This window comes from Hemicordylus capensis, chromosome 2, assembly GCF_027244095.1.
Source record: "Hemicordylus capensis ecotype Gifberg chromosome 2, rHemCap1.1.pri, whole genome shotgun sequence".
Taxonomy (NCBI): Eukaryota; Metazoa; Chordata; class Lepidosauria; order Squamata; family Cordylidae; genus Hemicordylus; species Hemicordylus capensis.
Window position 1 is genome coordinate 312,465,684 of NC_069658.1, and position 16,262 is coordinate 312,481,945.

The following is a 16,262-nucleotide window of genomic DNA, read 5'->3' on the forward strand; positions in this document are numbered from 1 at the left end:
AGAGATTTACATCATGAATAAGTTACCAAAACGTGCCTCAAAAGTAATTCTAGATTCTGGAAATGTAGCATTTTCAACTGCATCATTTATGTAACACCTGAGGAATAATTACAACTGAGTTACCATATGACATGCATTCATTTAACACTAAGCACACTTAACAGATCTGGAATGAGTACTGGCAAAAACAAATATGATCTTCAGATGGGAGGAAGGTATCTAAAGACCACTTCAAGAGTATACCTTGGTTTGTTCTTTACCTCTGTGTATATAAAATGGTGTGGGGGGGGTAGCTTAAAGAAACCACTTTTTAAAAGTGGGGCCAGTGAAGACAATAATATCACTAAGGATGAGTCAGTTTGCAAACTATAATAAGTGGAGAACCAGATCATTCCAAAGAAACAGCAAATGGCAGGTAGGTAGTCCATCTGGATAAGTCATTTCTGTAGAAATCAAAAAGGTATTCCTATGTTGAACACACATCTTCTATGCCCCTTTCAAGGATTTTAAGGGGCACTATTGCCCATCATCTCCATAGATTGGTGATGCCTATGAATGTAGGCATTGCAGTCTAACTTCATAAGCAGGGCAGCATCTCTTTCAACATGACCTGATTGTGCTGTCCTTGACTGACTCATCTTTGTTGCTTTGACAAAATGAGGCTTGAGTTGATGAAGAGAATGTCTTGATGCTGTGCATTTCTTTGACTTCATACAAAATGCCCACAGTGATTTCCATTGAAATTTAAGTTCTTCCTAAAACAGTGTATACTGAACAAAAAGCATTTTTTGTTTGATTCAATAATAACTAGGCTCTTTGTACTGCTTTATGTGTACTGACCAGTAATTACTTAACTTATAAGGAAAAGCAATATTTTTGGCTGAATGAAACAGCCAGTGCTGCTATGTGCCATGTCCAATATATGTTCATCATATTGTTAATACTGTAATGTCATAGAGAGGCATTACTTTAAAAATCAAGCTTTTGTACAAACAATTTCCAGTTACCTGCTGAGATCCGCTTACTCATTCCTCTGTCTTTATCGTTAATACCAACATTGACCCTGGCCGACTTATCTTGCTCTGAAGACTCTTTATCACAAATACTCTGAAGGCAGCATCCTGTACACTTGTCCATTAGTATTCTGAATCAAGTTTACATCAGTGAATAATAACACTGCAGGGCAGCAGACAGCAAGTAGACTGTAATATATGCACAAGCACAGATAAAACTTTGTACGAGGAGGCTTGAATCAACATCTGAAAACTTGAATCTTTGATAAAAATGCTTTGTAGGGTATATGGCAGCAAGGCAGAAATTGCATGCACCAATAAATGGCAACATGCTATGTATAAAAGGATGATTTAAGCCAGGCCTTGACAAATTTCGGCTCTCAAATTTTTGGCTGGTCCCTAGCTGTGTTCCCTCTAATATTTTTTTTATCAGAAGTCATAAATGTACATTCAGCAATCAGTTCAAACATATCAAATGAAAAACCAAGGAAGTATATGTATGCTGTGTTGCAAGTGAAGGACTATGTGCTGTCTCTTGTCTCAATGACAGTGGAGGACAGTGAGAGGGCTAGAGGGTCAAGACATTGGTCATCCCTTCTCTACTGCTCTGACACTATCCCTTTGGAATGTAGATTGCTACTCTCAGGGACTAACTTCCTTCCTTATTGCTTTGCACTTCCTCCTCTCCTTTCTCTTCCTGTTCCTTCTACCTTGCAACATGCAAGCTCCTCTCCCCTGCACCATGTGTGCAGAGATGCAGAATACATCTGCATCCAGCTAGGTAGATAGATTAGAGATCCTAACTCCTCACTTTCCTGTCTAGAATGGAGTTCTCTAATAAATACCATATATATTGATTTGAAACTATGAACTGGCTCCATGTTACTTTACTCTCAGCACACACGCATGCCTAACTAAATTCCACTGTGTTGTGCCTCTGTGCACTCTGCAATAATAAAAAAGGAATTCTCCTACCAGAAAGAATTCCCAACAGGCTGCAATGACTTCTCTGACTTTACCAATTTCCTTAATAAATATATTTTAAAATAGCTTCCCAGTCATACATTTGCAGTATAGTGTTAAGTAGATACTATTAAATAGATACTTTCGCAGAGAGTGAAAGGGAAGTGTGTGGCTGAATGAGTGAAGGGGAAGGAGTTGGATGAGTCTGTGGGGCAAGGGGTGGCTGCGTGAAGGGGAAGAGGAAGGGGGTGGGTGGGTGAGTGAGTCAAGGGGAGGGAAAGGAGCATAGCACCAGATTCTCAGCTGGTATTCCCTCTGATTTTTGCCGCTGCCAGCTGCTGCTCCAACAATTCTGCCAGACAGTGCTGCATGGCTGCTGTCACCCGCCTCCCCCTTTCCAGTCGCCAAGTTGATATTCCCAGTTAGTATTCCTTTTGCAGCTGCTGCTGCACTGCACAATGCCACCACTGCTGTGGGGGGTCTTGCACGGCAAGATCAGGGGAAGTGGCTCTGATCATCTGTTCACTGCCACCACCACTTGGGTTCTTGCTATGGCAAGAGCCCACACAGCAGCAGCAGTGAACAGGCACAAGAGTCAGGACTTGGAGCCGATTCCTGCAGTCTTGCAGCACAAGAGCCCGTGCAGCAGTGTTAGCAGCAGGGGGATGCAGCAGCCGTGGAGAAGACAGCACTGTCTGGAAGGACCGGGGGAGCACCAGCCAATGGCAGCAAAAGAGCAGCAAGAAAACATCTTCCAGGCAAGTGAGTGGCTCTTCAGGATCTCTGCATGGGGAGATTAAACTTCGTGCATGTTGGAGCTAGAACCCTGGGAGAATCATGCAATGTCTCATAGTGACCATGGGTGGGGGGTTAGGGTCATGGATAAAAGTGATGGACTCATCCTCTCTTTGTTATTCCAGTGTTAGTCTCCATTTTGTATCTAAAGAGATGGCTGTTCCTTTTGGTCTCTCTCTTCAGCCATGTGCTACAGCTGAAATAATCTGCAGGGTTTTTCACATTTGTTTGTAGCCTTTTCTGTAAGTAAATCTTTGTAGTTTTATTTGTATAAGAGCAAAGGCAACACAGCCTGCTTTTCTTTCACTCAAAGATAGAGAAACACAGCATCCTTTGGATCTGATTCATAATGATATTTGTGAAACTATGCAAGTTAATATATCAGGAGGAAATAAATATGTTCTTACTTTCATTGATGACTATTCTAGATATACATATACATACCTGTTAAGTGGAAAGGGACAAGTACTAGGAAGACTAAAAGAATATGTTGCAAGAGTGAGCAACAAGTTTGGGAGAAAGCCACAGATCCTCCACACTGACAGTGGTGGTGAATACACTGGGAATGTTGTCATAAGATTCCTTTAGGAAGAGGGCATTTAACACCAAAAGACTGTTCCTTATACTCTGGAGCAAAATGGAGTGGTGGAAAGAAAGAACCGTTCTCTAATGGAAATGATGCATGCTTATAGATGCTGGTTTGGCAACTAAATTTTAGGGAAAGGCAGTGATGACTGCTACTTACCTGCAAAACAGATTGCCAGAAAAGGCGACAGGAACAATGCCACATGAGTTATGGCATGGCAACACAGCCACTTTGAGTCATATAAGAGTGTTTGGATCTAAAGTATACACCTATATACCAAAGCCAAAAGGACCAAACTCAACTGTAGATCTGAGGAAGGAATACTTGTTGACTACTCCTTAGTATGTAAAGGATATAGGATTTTAGATCTTGCCACAGAAACAATAAAAATATGCAACATAGACTACTTCAATGAAAATGAAAAACCAACCACTTGTGAACTGCCAAAATTAGATCTCAATTATCAGTTGAAAAAAGAATCAAGGCAATATGACCAAAAAGAAGGATCCACTGTAAGTTTTACACTTGGCAGCGATTCAGCAGAAGAGGATGCTGATGATGAACAAAGGGTGTGGCATTCAACATGACAAAATAAAGGAGTTCTGCCTAAAAAAACGTTCCTACGTTGCAAAGAAAGAAAGGTTTCAAGAACCAAGCACATGGGAAAAAATTGATAACTTACCTGTAGCTGAAGCACAAAACTGGAAGGAAGCTGCAAAAGAAGAAATGGAATCATTGCACAAACATAACACATGGACACTCATAGAGCTACTTGAGAGAAGGAGGACTGTGGGGTGCAATTTAGATTGTCCAGCATTACGAAGCAAGACTAGTGGCAAAGGGATTCTTGCAGAATTATGGGGAAGATTGCGATGAGACATTTGCTCCCGTTGTAATACATACCTCCGTAAGAACACTTCTAAGCATTGCAGCAGCACAGAAAATGCAAGTGGATCACATGGACATGAAAACTGCATTTCTTCATGGAGACATCAAAGAAGATATTTATATTGAGCAGCCTCCAGGATTTGTGGAACCTGGTAAAGAAAAACTTGTATGTAAGCTGCAGAAAAGTATTTATGGAGTAAAGCAGGCTGCAGGAGCCTGGAATGTCATATTAAACTAGTTGCTAGTCAGTGAGGGATTCACCCAAGGAAAGGCTGACCGTTGCCTGTAATTTATGCTCAAAGACAACAGATAGACCCATATACTTACTTTCGTTGATGATCTGGTAACTTGTTATGAAAATAGAGAGGCCAGTCTTGAAATAATAAAGCATCTGAATAGTGAGATCGAAGTAAAAGAATTTGTGCCTGTTTCACACTGTCTTGGGATACACGCATAGAGAGAAGAGGATGGAAGCTATTTGCTTAACCAAAAACAGTAAATGATTTACTAGAGTATTTGGGCATTATAGAGGCCAAAGAGACTAGTACACCTATGGAAACAGGTTGCCTAAAACAGGAGGAGGAGAGTGAACTTCTTCCAGACAACAGTGAGTACAGCGATTGGAAAACTTTTATATGTAGCTATGATAACAAGACCGGATATAGCTGCATCTGTGGGAATCTTGAGTAGGAAAGCAGGCACACGCAGCAAAGATGACTGGACTGAGGTAAAGAGACTAGACAGGTACCTAAAAGGGACCATCTATTTAAAATTAAAGTTGCCTGCTAGTAGTGAGCCCAAATTAGTAGGTTGTATGGAGGCAGACTGGGCTGAGAATCAAACAGACTGGAAGTCTCTTTACATAACTAGTGGTTATATATTCCACTATTTACATGACAAGTGGTTATGTATTCTTTTATGGTGGTGGAGCAGTCAGTTGGCATAGCTGCAAGCAATCAATAGTTGCTCTCTCATCTATTGAGGTAGAATATGTATCTGCCACTCAAGCATGTCAAGAGGTGGCGTGGCTGCACAATCTAATGTTGGATTTCATCACAGATGAACCAAAACCCACTGAGATGTTTGAGGATAATCAAAACTGCATCCAGCTCTCACAAATGGAGAAAATGAAATTTAGAACAAAATACATTGAAACCAAATAGCATTGTGTGCAGGATGCACAAGAAAAGGGACATATAAAACTGATGTATTGTCCAAGTGAACAAATGGTAGCAGATGTGCTAACTAAGCCATTGCCCAGGGATTGTTTCAAAACCTTGAGAGAGAAGTTGGGACTCATAGACAGCAGCATGAGCTGATGAGAAGGAGTGTTGGAGCTAGGACCCTGGTAACTTCAGCTCTCAGCTGCAGTGTCTCATAGTTAACACAGGGGGTTTATAGGGGCATGGATAAAAGTGCTGGACTCATCCCCTCTTTGTTCTTCTAGTGTTAGTCTCCATTTGTCTCTCCAGAGATGGCTGTTTGTTTTGGTCTCTCTCTTCAGCCGTGAGCTACAGCTGAAATAAGCTGCAGCCTTTTTCACATTTGTTTGTAACCTTTAAAAAAAAATCCTTGTAGTTCTTCAATATTAAAGAACTGTCTCAAGACTTCTTGCTTTACTGGCTTCAAAACCAAATTGGTTTTGCTTTGCTATTTGGGGACTGGACTGCCATTCTTCCCCTACAGTGAATGTGTATGCGCAGCCACACAGCTTAGAGGGAATGATGGTCCCTAGGTCCAGATAATTGGCACTTAGCAAAATTCCCATACTTGGTGATGGACATTGTGGAGGGGCAGAGTAAATGGGCTTATCTTTATTACCTTTACAATTAACATACTTAGAACAAAAATAGTAACATATTTAGGACAAAGAGGGACACCCATTTTGCCCTTGTATGTCTAATCCGGGAAGGCGGTGATGCCCAGTGCTCCAAGCAACTAAGTGAGGGAATAGCCTTGATTAGCAGGCTTTTCCCTCCAGTAGGAGCGTGAGGAAGAAGGTTCAGCAGCTGAGAGCAGGAAGCAGGAGATTCCCTTCCTCGCAGCAAATTGGCTGTCTCTTTTCTTCCCTATTAGTCTCCTTCTGGGCTGGCTGGACACTGTGAGGTGGGGGTGTTTTTTTTGCCAGCCATGGGCTGTTTTCTATTACTTTGGCGGGGCAGAGTGTTGGCTGCTCCTGCTGTTAGATTTGAGTGACTCAAATCACTCAGCAGCTGTTATCTGTGAGTAGGCCCACTGGAAACAGTAGGATTACCCATGTGTAGTATTTGCTGTGTGGCTTTTACCTCTAGCATCCTTGCCACTGAATTTTAGTGTTTCTCTTGCTTAAGAGGGATGAATGGAACTGGTAGTGAATTACTGTTGGTCAGTCATTGACTCTGAGTAGCCGCAGCTTACAATAATTTTGTTTAAAGTTGCTTTTGATTCTGGTTAATGTTTTTGATTCAAATCAGGGATTTACTATGAGTTCTTGCAAACTAATGAAAGACCAGCTAAAACTTAATATAAGAACACATCTTGCTGCAGCTCAAAATAAAAGTTAAGTTTGAATATTTAGAATTAAATTAGTGGTCTCCTTCCTGTGATTGGAAGAGTTCACCATGCTGATCTCTAATCTGGCTTTAGTGTAGAGATACTCTCTATCAATACTTTCTGAGACAACCAAATTTGGCTTTTCTGAGTTTAAATAGTCTGGTTTTTTAGTTCCCTCTTGTGAAAATCATCTCATTTTTCAGACAGAATGGAGAATGGTGTTGGAGTGGGGAGGGGTCTGTAATAAAGCTGAAAAGAAAATATTGGCTGATTTTTAAGATCTGTAAAGCTGCATCTTGCTTTCTCATGCAGACTCATAGATGTATGAGTCTACTTTTGGAAGAGCAGCAAATTTACTCTTTAAAAACAAAGAACATTTGAAGAATTGCACTTTGGTGTAGCATGTTTAAAAGGATACCCAGTGAATTTGGAGGGAAGTCAATTGAGATACCATTTTAAATTCTATCACAAAGTAAACATGTTTTGTTCAAAACACCTCCATGGGTAGATAACACTCCTTTGTTTGAAAGCACCTTCGTGTCATAGTCTTTCAACATGTGATAAAGTGGTAAGCATATTGTTGAAGTAAGTGTGTGTTTACAGGTTGAGCTTTTGGGAATGATTATATTTTTAGTATTGCATAAAAATACAGGATATATAATAAATTGCTTAACTAAACTTGCAGCCTGTGTACTTGGTGGTAGGTATCTACTTCTCATACAGACTATTACATGTACTGTTTACAAAGCACAATTTGATTATACTTTTGCAGTTCGTTTACCATACATGGCCAAGGTGTCAGGCAGTGAGGCTATTTTCACGATCCCTGGAAAGCGGGCTAAGGGATCGTGGGAACCACAGGGCTCACAGGCTCCCAAGGCAGCTAGCCTGCCTAATTCCCCCTTCCCTTCAATGAGGTTAACAGAGTGAGCACTCTGTTAATCTCTTTTTTTTTTTTTTTTTTGCTTGTGTGTCGCTATGCACCATGGTGACACACAAGTAGACCCCCTACCGGGAGGCTGCAGCCAGCCTCCCAGGTTCAGGGGTCTGTCCAGGATGCCCTGCACACTTGCGCAGGGCATCCTGGGACTTCTGGGGGCTGTGCAGCTCCTGATCCCCACAACCCCCACTGGCTCCGTGACGGAGCCAGCAGTCTTGTGAGCGGCCGATCCAGCCGCCGAGGGCTGCACTTTGATCGTCTAAGGCGAGAGCAGACTAAGCCTGCTCTTCCCACAGACCCGACAGAAGCTCTTCTCACGGATCGTGAAAAGAGCTTCCGTGTCTATCAAGACAGTGTGTGTGCATGTGCATCCAGAGCAGCACCTTCTCGATTGACCCAGTGTGCCCCTGTGCCACCCACATTGGCTCCACCCACCCTGCTTGGCACCCACTCAGTCCCAGGAGTCACCGGCTGCTGCTGGATGCCACAGTTACATTTCTAGGTGCCTTGGCTCCCTAGTGCCTGGGATTTGTTGAGTCCTGGTGTAAGAATTGATTTTGTATTTCAAGAGTCTTGTGTTTACTTCTTTTTTTGTCAAGGGACAGAGTGGCATCTGTAAGTTACCATGTACTGGATGCTCGAGACAGAGTTCCTGTGGTAGAGATAGACGAGAGAGGGCTTCTTAAGTCTGGATCCCTTGTAGGACTGTCAACAATAGAAGTAATTTCACAAGAGCCATTTGGAATCAACCAGACCCTTATGGTTGCTGTCAAGGTAATGTTTTTCAGTTTCTTTTCATTAAGATTAGAATAGGATTATGGATAAATATTGTTTGCTCTGTTTAAAACTGTTTGTTATTATTAGAAAAAGAAAAGTAATTGAAACTTCAGTTTTGGCTGGAAAACATAACCTGAGCATAGCAGCCATCCATTATATTGCTGCACTGTTTTTCTTCTATTCCAAAACTTTAACATTTTAAAACTTTCCAAACATAGTAGTGGTGACCAGATTTAAGGACAGATTGACACACATGATCTAAGGCTTACTAGTATCTGAACCTCTTCTTAGGGATGTGCATAAAACCGGTTCTCCCGGTTCGGTTCGGGTCCGAACCGGGTCCGGACCGGACCGGGGTGGTTCGGTTTTGGTTTTGCCAGACCACCCCCCCGGTCCGGTTCGGTTTCGAACCGGTTCGGATCCGAACCGAACCGGTTCGGCTCACAAAAAGTGGCTGGTTTTGAAGGGGACATTGTGTTCTACCTGCCACCAAAATTTCAAGTCGATTGGACCTTCCTCTGATTTTTTACAAATTTTTTTCAAAAAATAAATTTTTGCCCATAACTCACAATGTGGAGCCCTTAGGGGCAAAAAAGCTGGGGTGGGTGGTAGCCACCCATGGGTGTCCTCCACCCCAAAAATCCCAAGGCAATTGGTGGCTCCTAGTATTATTGGTGAATTTCTGAAGAAAAATTTTTTTTCCATTGGCTAGAATGGGGGTTTGGGGCTGCCCCAGACCCACCTCTGTGGGGTGGCAGCACCCCCAAAGTGGGTCCGGGGCCATGGCAAAAATGCCCTCAGTCCCTCCCAGCAATCCCCGTAGAGATAGGAGTGATGGTTCTGTTGTTTTTCTGAGGTATTCTGAGTGTAGATTCTATGATAGCTTATGAGATTTCCAATGAGACACCATGAATCCACTCTCATTTGCTATCACAGAATCCACACTCACTCAGAACACCTCAGAAAAACAACAGAACCATCACTCCTATCTCTACGGGGATTGCTGGGAGGGACTGAGGGCATTTTTGCCATGGCCCCGGACCCACTTTGGCGGTGCTGCCACCCCACAGAGGCGGGTCTGGGGCAGCCCCGAACCCCCATTCTAGCCAATGGAAAAAAAAAATTTCTTCAGAAATTCACCAATAATACTAGGAGCAACCCAACAATTGCCACCCCATCTTTTTGGCGCCTCTCTCTGGGCGCCCTAACACGTAACACCTAGTCAGTCCATCTTAATGCCTACCTACTACCACCACTCCTATCCAAGCAAGTAAGAGGAGGACACTCAGAGAGACAACACCCACTCTCTGATCTAACAAAAAGGCCACTGCTGTGCTGCCTGCCAGCACAGCAGCAGCAGCGGAGCAGCACACTAAGCACAAGAGCAGCACACACAGAGAAGAAGCAGGAGGCGGAGCAGCAGAGCAGCAGACCTGCCGCTCTGCATGATGGGTGACGTGATGCCCAAAGAAACCACCGCCTCACTCAGTGCCTGCCACTGACTAGGCCCGACAGACAGAAGCCAGCCAACCTGCTCTGCTCTGCTCTGATGCTCCCCATGGATGATGCACACACACCCTACATCTGCATCCCAATGACCAGACCAGACCAGACCAAGTGCGCAGAGTCAGCACAGGCCAGCAGCCACCAGCCCAGCAACAACAACAGCTACTACTGCTACCACCACAACCAGTGTTGCCGCTACAATAACATTCCCAGTCCAGTCACGCGCGCCACAGCCTGAGCCTAGCACACAGCCAACAGCTGCTGCCAGCCAGTGCCTGGCAAGCCCAGCCAACATGAGGAGGAGAGAGCTAACAAGTAGACGGCGCACGCACATCACCAACCCATCACGACGGCGCAACTGCAAGGGGAGAGGGCACAATTACAGGCAGGAGGAGGAGGAGGAGGAGGCGGGCGAGGCAATCCTAGCACAGATTTGAAAGTTTAAAATCCACCAGGACATCTTCTAGAATCTAGACTTCTGTTTTTTCTACCACCAGCTGTAGTGTCTAGTTAGTCAGTGTGCTGTGCAGCTGAGCTGAGCTGAGCTGAGCTGAGCTGCATGTGAGGAAGGGTGATTGTAGCTAGTTCTTTAGTTTCAGCAGACTGAGCATTGAGCATGGGCAGTGGCCTTGGGAAGCAACACAATTACACGACACTCACCTGCTGCTGCTGGTTCTAGAAGTTGCCTCTTCTCGTCTTCACCTCTTTGTGTGTGTGTGTGTGTGTGTGTGTGTGTGCAGTGAGTGCATGCCTTTTGCCTTGCTGGAAAGAAATGCTTCTCTGGTCCACCACCACATATCTGCTCAAGGACACAGAGGCCCAAGGCAGAGGTGGTGGCACCAGTGTGAGTGCATGTGTGCTGGTGGTGTTTGCCACCACAGGTGTTTTGTGTGTGTATGTGTGCGCTGCTAGCTAGGAGGGGGGAGGGAGGCAGGGAGGGAGGCTGGGAGGCAGGGGGGAGGAAAGGGGAGGGGGAGAGGGATGTAGAGGGGATTGAAGGGGGGAGGGTCCGGCTCAGAGTTGGTCAGCCACATATTTGTGCACACACGTGCTCACGTGTGTGCTTCGGTGGGAGAGACCAGACTCTCATCATCTGCCAGACCGGGGTTGGGGGCAGGTGAGGCGGTGGTGGGCTGGAAGGGAGGGAGGATGGAAGGTGGTGAAGAGGAAGGGGAGAGGATGAGAGGGGAAGGATGGAGGGAGGCATGGGGGGGAGGAAAAAAAACATGTAGACAGACACACACCACACTACACACAGAAAGCATCCACACACAGAGACAGTGCTAGGCATCCATTCACACAGACAGACAGACAGACAGACACACAACAGGAAGAGACAGACTGAGCCTGCACCACACACACACACACAGACCCAATTCCCCCCCTGCACAGTTATCAATCAATATGTTGTGTTGGCAGCCAGTTCATTGCTATTCTGATGGTTTTGGGTTTTTTGCCATCAGCCAACATCAACAGTGACCACAATCAAGATGAACATAAGATGATAATAATTCATTCGTTTCATTTCAAAAAATCACCCAATCATTTTCTCCATGTAAACCAAGCCCCCCACACATGATTTCTGGTGACATTTTCAATAAAATCAATTCATTTGGCATTCATCATTTTGTTCTCCCTTTGTCACCTTTTTTTCTTTCTTTTGCATAATTTTGAGGCTTGATTTTGACATGGGGTTTTTAAAGAAAAAATTATTTACATGTTTATTTACATACAGTATTTACATATCTACACTGCATTTTTGAACGTATACCCGCCGCTGCCGCTAAGTCTAGTACTCCGTGGGCTGTGCTACTTTGGGGGGGTGTGCCGTGCCCACGCCAGGTCCCCAAATGCTGACAGGTGGATAGATAAAGGGCCTGTGCTGGTCAGCATTGGGTTTCTTTTTAGGTGGGCGTGGGCATTGTAAACATCTGGCCAGTCGCAGCACTACAACTACTACTACAACTGCATCTCTGTGTGGGCACACTACACGCTGCAACTGGCTGGCACGGCTCAGCATCTGTCACGTCAGCTCAGCTAGAGGTGGAAGGGGGGAGGGTAGGGATAAGCACAGAGTTCGAGCCAGGCAGGTGACCAACCATGGGGCAACCCACGGTAATTACTCGCCCGTCTCAAACTGCAGCTTGGGGTAGCCCAACAGGGGGAGGTTCACCTTAAGGAAGACCAGCTGCTCCACCAGACCAGGGTCCAAGCGGGAGCGAGAGGGTGTCACCACGTCCCCGGCACGTGAAAACACCCGCTCGCTCTGGACACTGGTTGGGGGGCAGGAGAGGAGGCGCACAGCCACCACCGCCAGGTCCGGCCAGACTTGGCGGCGGCTCGCCCAGAACTGTGCGCAGTCCACGCCGTCTCCCTCCACAGGCTCCTCCAAGTACTGCGCAACGCATTGCTCAGCACTGGAGGGGGGCCTGGCAGGTCAAGCCTCCCGCATACCAGGCATGGCGCCATAGCAGAACCGCTGAAACCACTGGGCGGATCTCGAGTCGGTAGCAAATGGCTGCTGCGATGGCGCCGCCTGGGATGCCGCGCTGCTGGACTGGGAAGAGGGAGGGGAAGGGGAAGCTGACGCCGGCTGGCCGCCCATGCTGCTGCTGGGTGCGGGTTGGGCCGCGAGGGCTGCCCCCGCACCACTACCAACACCCTGGTCTCTGCGGGCCCTAGCGGCCTCCTCCTCCCTAACCTTCTCGACCAGGATGCCCTTCCACCTGGGCAAGTCGTCGGCACTCACGGCATTGCCCTTGAGGGCTGGGTGACAGAGACAAGCGAGGACATACTCCTCCCTGTCTCCCAGCACATCAACGAGCCGCTTGTCAACCCCAGACCTCAGCCTCCCAGCCAGAGCACGACCCTCTGGCGTGGTCAGAGAGATATGGAGTCCACCCATCAGCTTCTCGAGACCAACAGCTGTGGGCAGCGCCTGGCTCAAGGGAGTGGTGTCGCCACACAAGCCCTTCGTGGCAAGCTGGAAGGGCTCGAGTGCCGACACCGCCTCGGACATCTGCTTCCACTCTGCGTTCAAGAAGTCGCAGACATCCAAGGACTCGTCCCTCGCCAGGGCGACAAGGGCTCTCTCCTGCTCCAACAGGCGCTGGAACAGGAGGAAGGTGGAGTTCCACCGCGTCTCCACATCCGTAGGGATGAGATGGCGAGGAAGGCCAAGGTCATCCTGCTTCTGGCGAAGCAGTCTCCTGGACTTCTCGCTGCGGTGGAAGTGGGCGGCCAGCTTGCGGGACTTATCCACAAGCGTGGCCGTGGCAGCAACAGCAGCTGCGATGGGGCGGGCCCCCTTCTCCTGGGACGCCTTCAGCTCCTTAAGGCCAAGGGCGTCCCTGACGGTCAGATGGAGCGTGTGTGCCATACACCGTATGTTCACACAGTCCATGACTGTCTCGACAGCGGCGGTAACGTTGGCTCCATTGTCGGTGACAATGAAGCCGCGGGAGAGTTGTGGACACCCGCCAATCCATTCCTCTATCTGGCGGTCGAGTACGGCCGCCACCTCCTCCGCAGTGTGCCTCGTGTCCATCGTCTCCACGTGCAGGACGGCCCACCTGTGCCGTAGTGCATCGGGAGCCGCGCCGGACCCGGAAGCATCGCCCGCGGAGGTCCCCTCACTCTCCGGTCCCCACCAGTGGGCAGTGAGGGCCAGGAAAGAAGCGTGCATCCCACTGACACTGGTCCAGAGGTCAGTCGTGAAATGCACGCTTGTCCCGGCCGGAGCTGCACGCAGCTCGGCCGACACGAGCTCCCTGCACCGGCGGTACAGGGAGGGGACCACGTTCCGGCTGAACGTCGTCCTTGAGGGGATGACTTATTCGGGAGCCAGGTATTGGAGAATCCGGCGGAAGCCGTTGTTCTCGACCACCTGAAACGGCTGGTCATCGGTGGAAATCATCTCCCCTATGAGGCGGGTGAGGTGATGATGGTCCACGCGAACAATACGCTGGCTGCCCGAGGACTGCGTCCACCGCTGGACGGGCAGTGTAGCCTGCCTGCTGGCTGGCACACTGCCGCTGCCCGCCCTAGTGGCAGATGCACAAGGCGCACTAGCGCTGCCAGCCTGTCCCCTGAGACCTGGGTGGTGACGCTCTAGGTGTCTCCACATAGGCGTCGTACCCAGGTGCGCAGGGTCCCTTCCACGGCTGACAAGCATCCTGCAGTGGACACAGCGGGCGTGGAATGGGGCATCTTGAGGGACCTCAAAATGCACCCATGCACCACTGCCCTTGGCCTCCTGCGCCCTGGGCGCCGTCCTAGGCCGTTTCTCGCAGGGTGGCTGCAGTCCTGGGGGGGGGGGGGCGGCCGCCGCTGCCTGCCCACTGCTGCCACCCAACCCGCCCCTTCCGCCCTCCACAGCGGAGGAAGGGCCCGGCTCAACTGGCATCGGAGAGGCAGGCCTCTCCTCCACCACCTCGCCAGACCGCTCCCCACCAGAGTGTCGGGCTTCACGAGGGGGGGCCCCACTGAGCGGCGAAAGGATAGGGGGAAGGGGCCCCAGAGGGAGGGAGAACCTGGCTGCATCGCTGCCAGCCGCACGGTCCTCACCGCCCTCTACCTGCTCTTCCAACTCCACAGTCTCCTCCACCTCAACAACTGGCGGTAGCTCAGCAGCACCTGGTGCCGCCGGCGAGGAGGGACCCGCCACAGCCCTAACAGTGCCTCTGCCTCTGCCGCGATTGGCGGCAGCAGGCGTGGGGAACTGAATCCTGCGCACCAAAGATGGGGCCGGAGCAAAGAATTCTCCAATGGGGAGAACTGGGGTGTCCTCAGGCTCCCCGCGTCCTCTCCCTCCCCGTGCCGCAGGCGCACCCCGCACCTGGCCTCTCCCACCTCTGCCTGCCAGCCTTGAGCGAGCCCTGCCCGCCACACGGCGCTCAGACATGCTGCTAGGTCAGAAGGAGGGAGACTTTAGGAAGAAGGCCAGACAGGGTCAGAAAAATAATTTGGAGGGGCTTAGGGGCCAAAAAAAAGGCAGCTGATTTGGAGGCGGCGGGGGGGAAGTTTGTTTTCAAAAAAGGAAGCCAATTGGGGGGAAAGGAAGACTTTTTGATATGGGGGGGGAAGCCAATCGAAGTGAGGGGGAGGGTGTCCTTTTTGAATTTGGGAGTCAACCACCAAGCCAATTGGGGAGATGGGTCTGGGAGGGGTTTTTTTTAGAAAAATGGGGGGTTAAAGGGTGGAACCCCGGTGTGGGAGGGTGGCACGGGCAGTTGGGTGGAGTAGTTGTGGTGTGGGTGGCAAGTTTTTAGCTTTTTGGGGGGGGGAGAGTGGATGGGGGGAGGGCACAGCACCTACCGGGGGTGGGGGAGGGATGCAGTCAACGCTTGGGAACCTGCAGATCAAAGGAGGAAACCCTTATTTAGTGAACTGGAACACAAAGTGTGGGTTCTGGGGGGTGGTTCTCAAGTAATGCTCCTGTGGGGGGAGCATCAAACTCAATGCAGCCTATTTAGTGACTCTAAATTGCACACAACCAAAACCAGAACCCAGTCACACCAACACAGAGGTTGAACCCACCCACTCTGTGACTCTGCCTGCCCAATGCCATGGCAAGCAAGCAGCAGCAAACACTTGATGGCAGCCTCATGGATTGAACATCATGATCATCATCATACGTGTGTATTGGCCCAGCATGTAGTGGCAGCATCAGAGCCCAGCCCGGACCCCACTCAGACTGCCCCAGAGGCAAGGAAGCACTCTGGCATGGCATGGGCCCAGCATGTAGTGGCAGCATCGCATCAGAACCCTGGACCCCACTCAGACTGCCCCAGAGGCAAGGAAGCACTCTGGAAGGCACCTGTTCAAAAACCACCTGCAAGACGCATGCAATGCAACGCAACACACAGCAGCAATTTCTTTACTGGGCATGGGCATGAAGACACAAGTTTTACAACAGTACATCTCCTCTCCAAGGTTCCCTCCCTCCTCCCCACACCCAAATGCATTTCAGAATAGGGGTGTCCCTATTTAAAACCGCCAGCTAGGGAGAGAAAGGGGCAACAAAAGGTGCACAATCGCACACGCACTAACCCCTCTTCTTCCGGTCCTTCTCCTGCCGCTCACTGCTGGTCACGGATTCGCCGCCGCCAGCCAGCCACCCTGGGCTGAGACACAGCAGGGCGGCCGCACGAGGCACACAGGCAACCGGGGTAGTTCAACAACGATGGAGGGGCAGAAGTGAGGAGACAACACTATTTGTGTCGCTCAACTCACCCCCAAGCAGAGACAAAATCAACCAAAA

At 48.8% G+C, this 16,262-nt stretch overlaps 1 protein-coding gene across 1 annotated transcript in view; it reads left to right on the forward strand.

Moving 5' to 3' along the window:
- The window catches only part of NUP210 (nucleoporin 210), a 182,868-nt gene that overhangs the window by 130,482 nt on the left and 36,124 nt on the right, over positions 1–16,262 (forward strand). Inside the window, exon 30 of the mRNA XM_053299000.1 lies at positions 8,317–8,491. Within this exon, the coding sequence (XP_053154975.1) occupies positions 8,317–8,491 (175 nt within the window). The remainder of the gene's footprint in view (positions 1–8,316; positions 8,492–16,262) is intronic.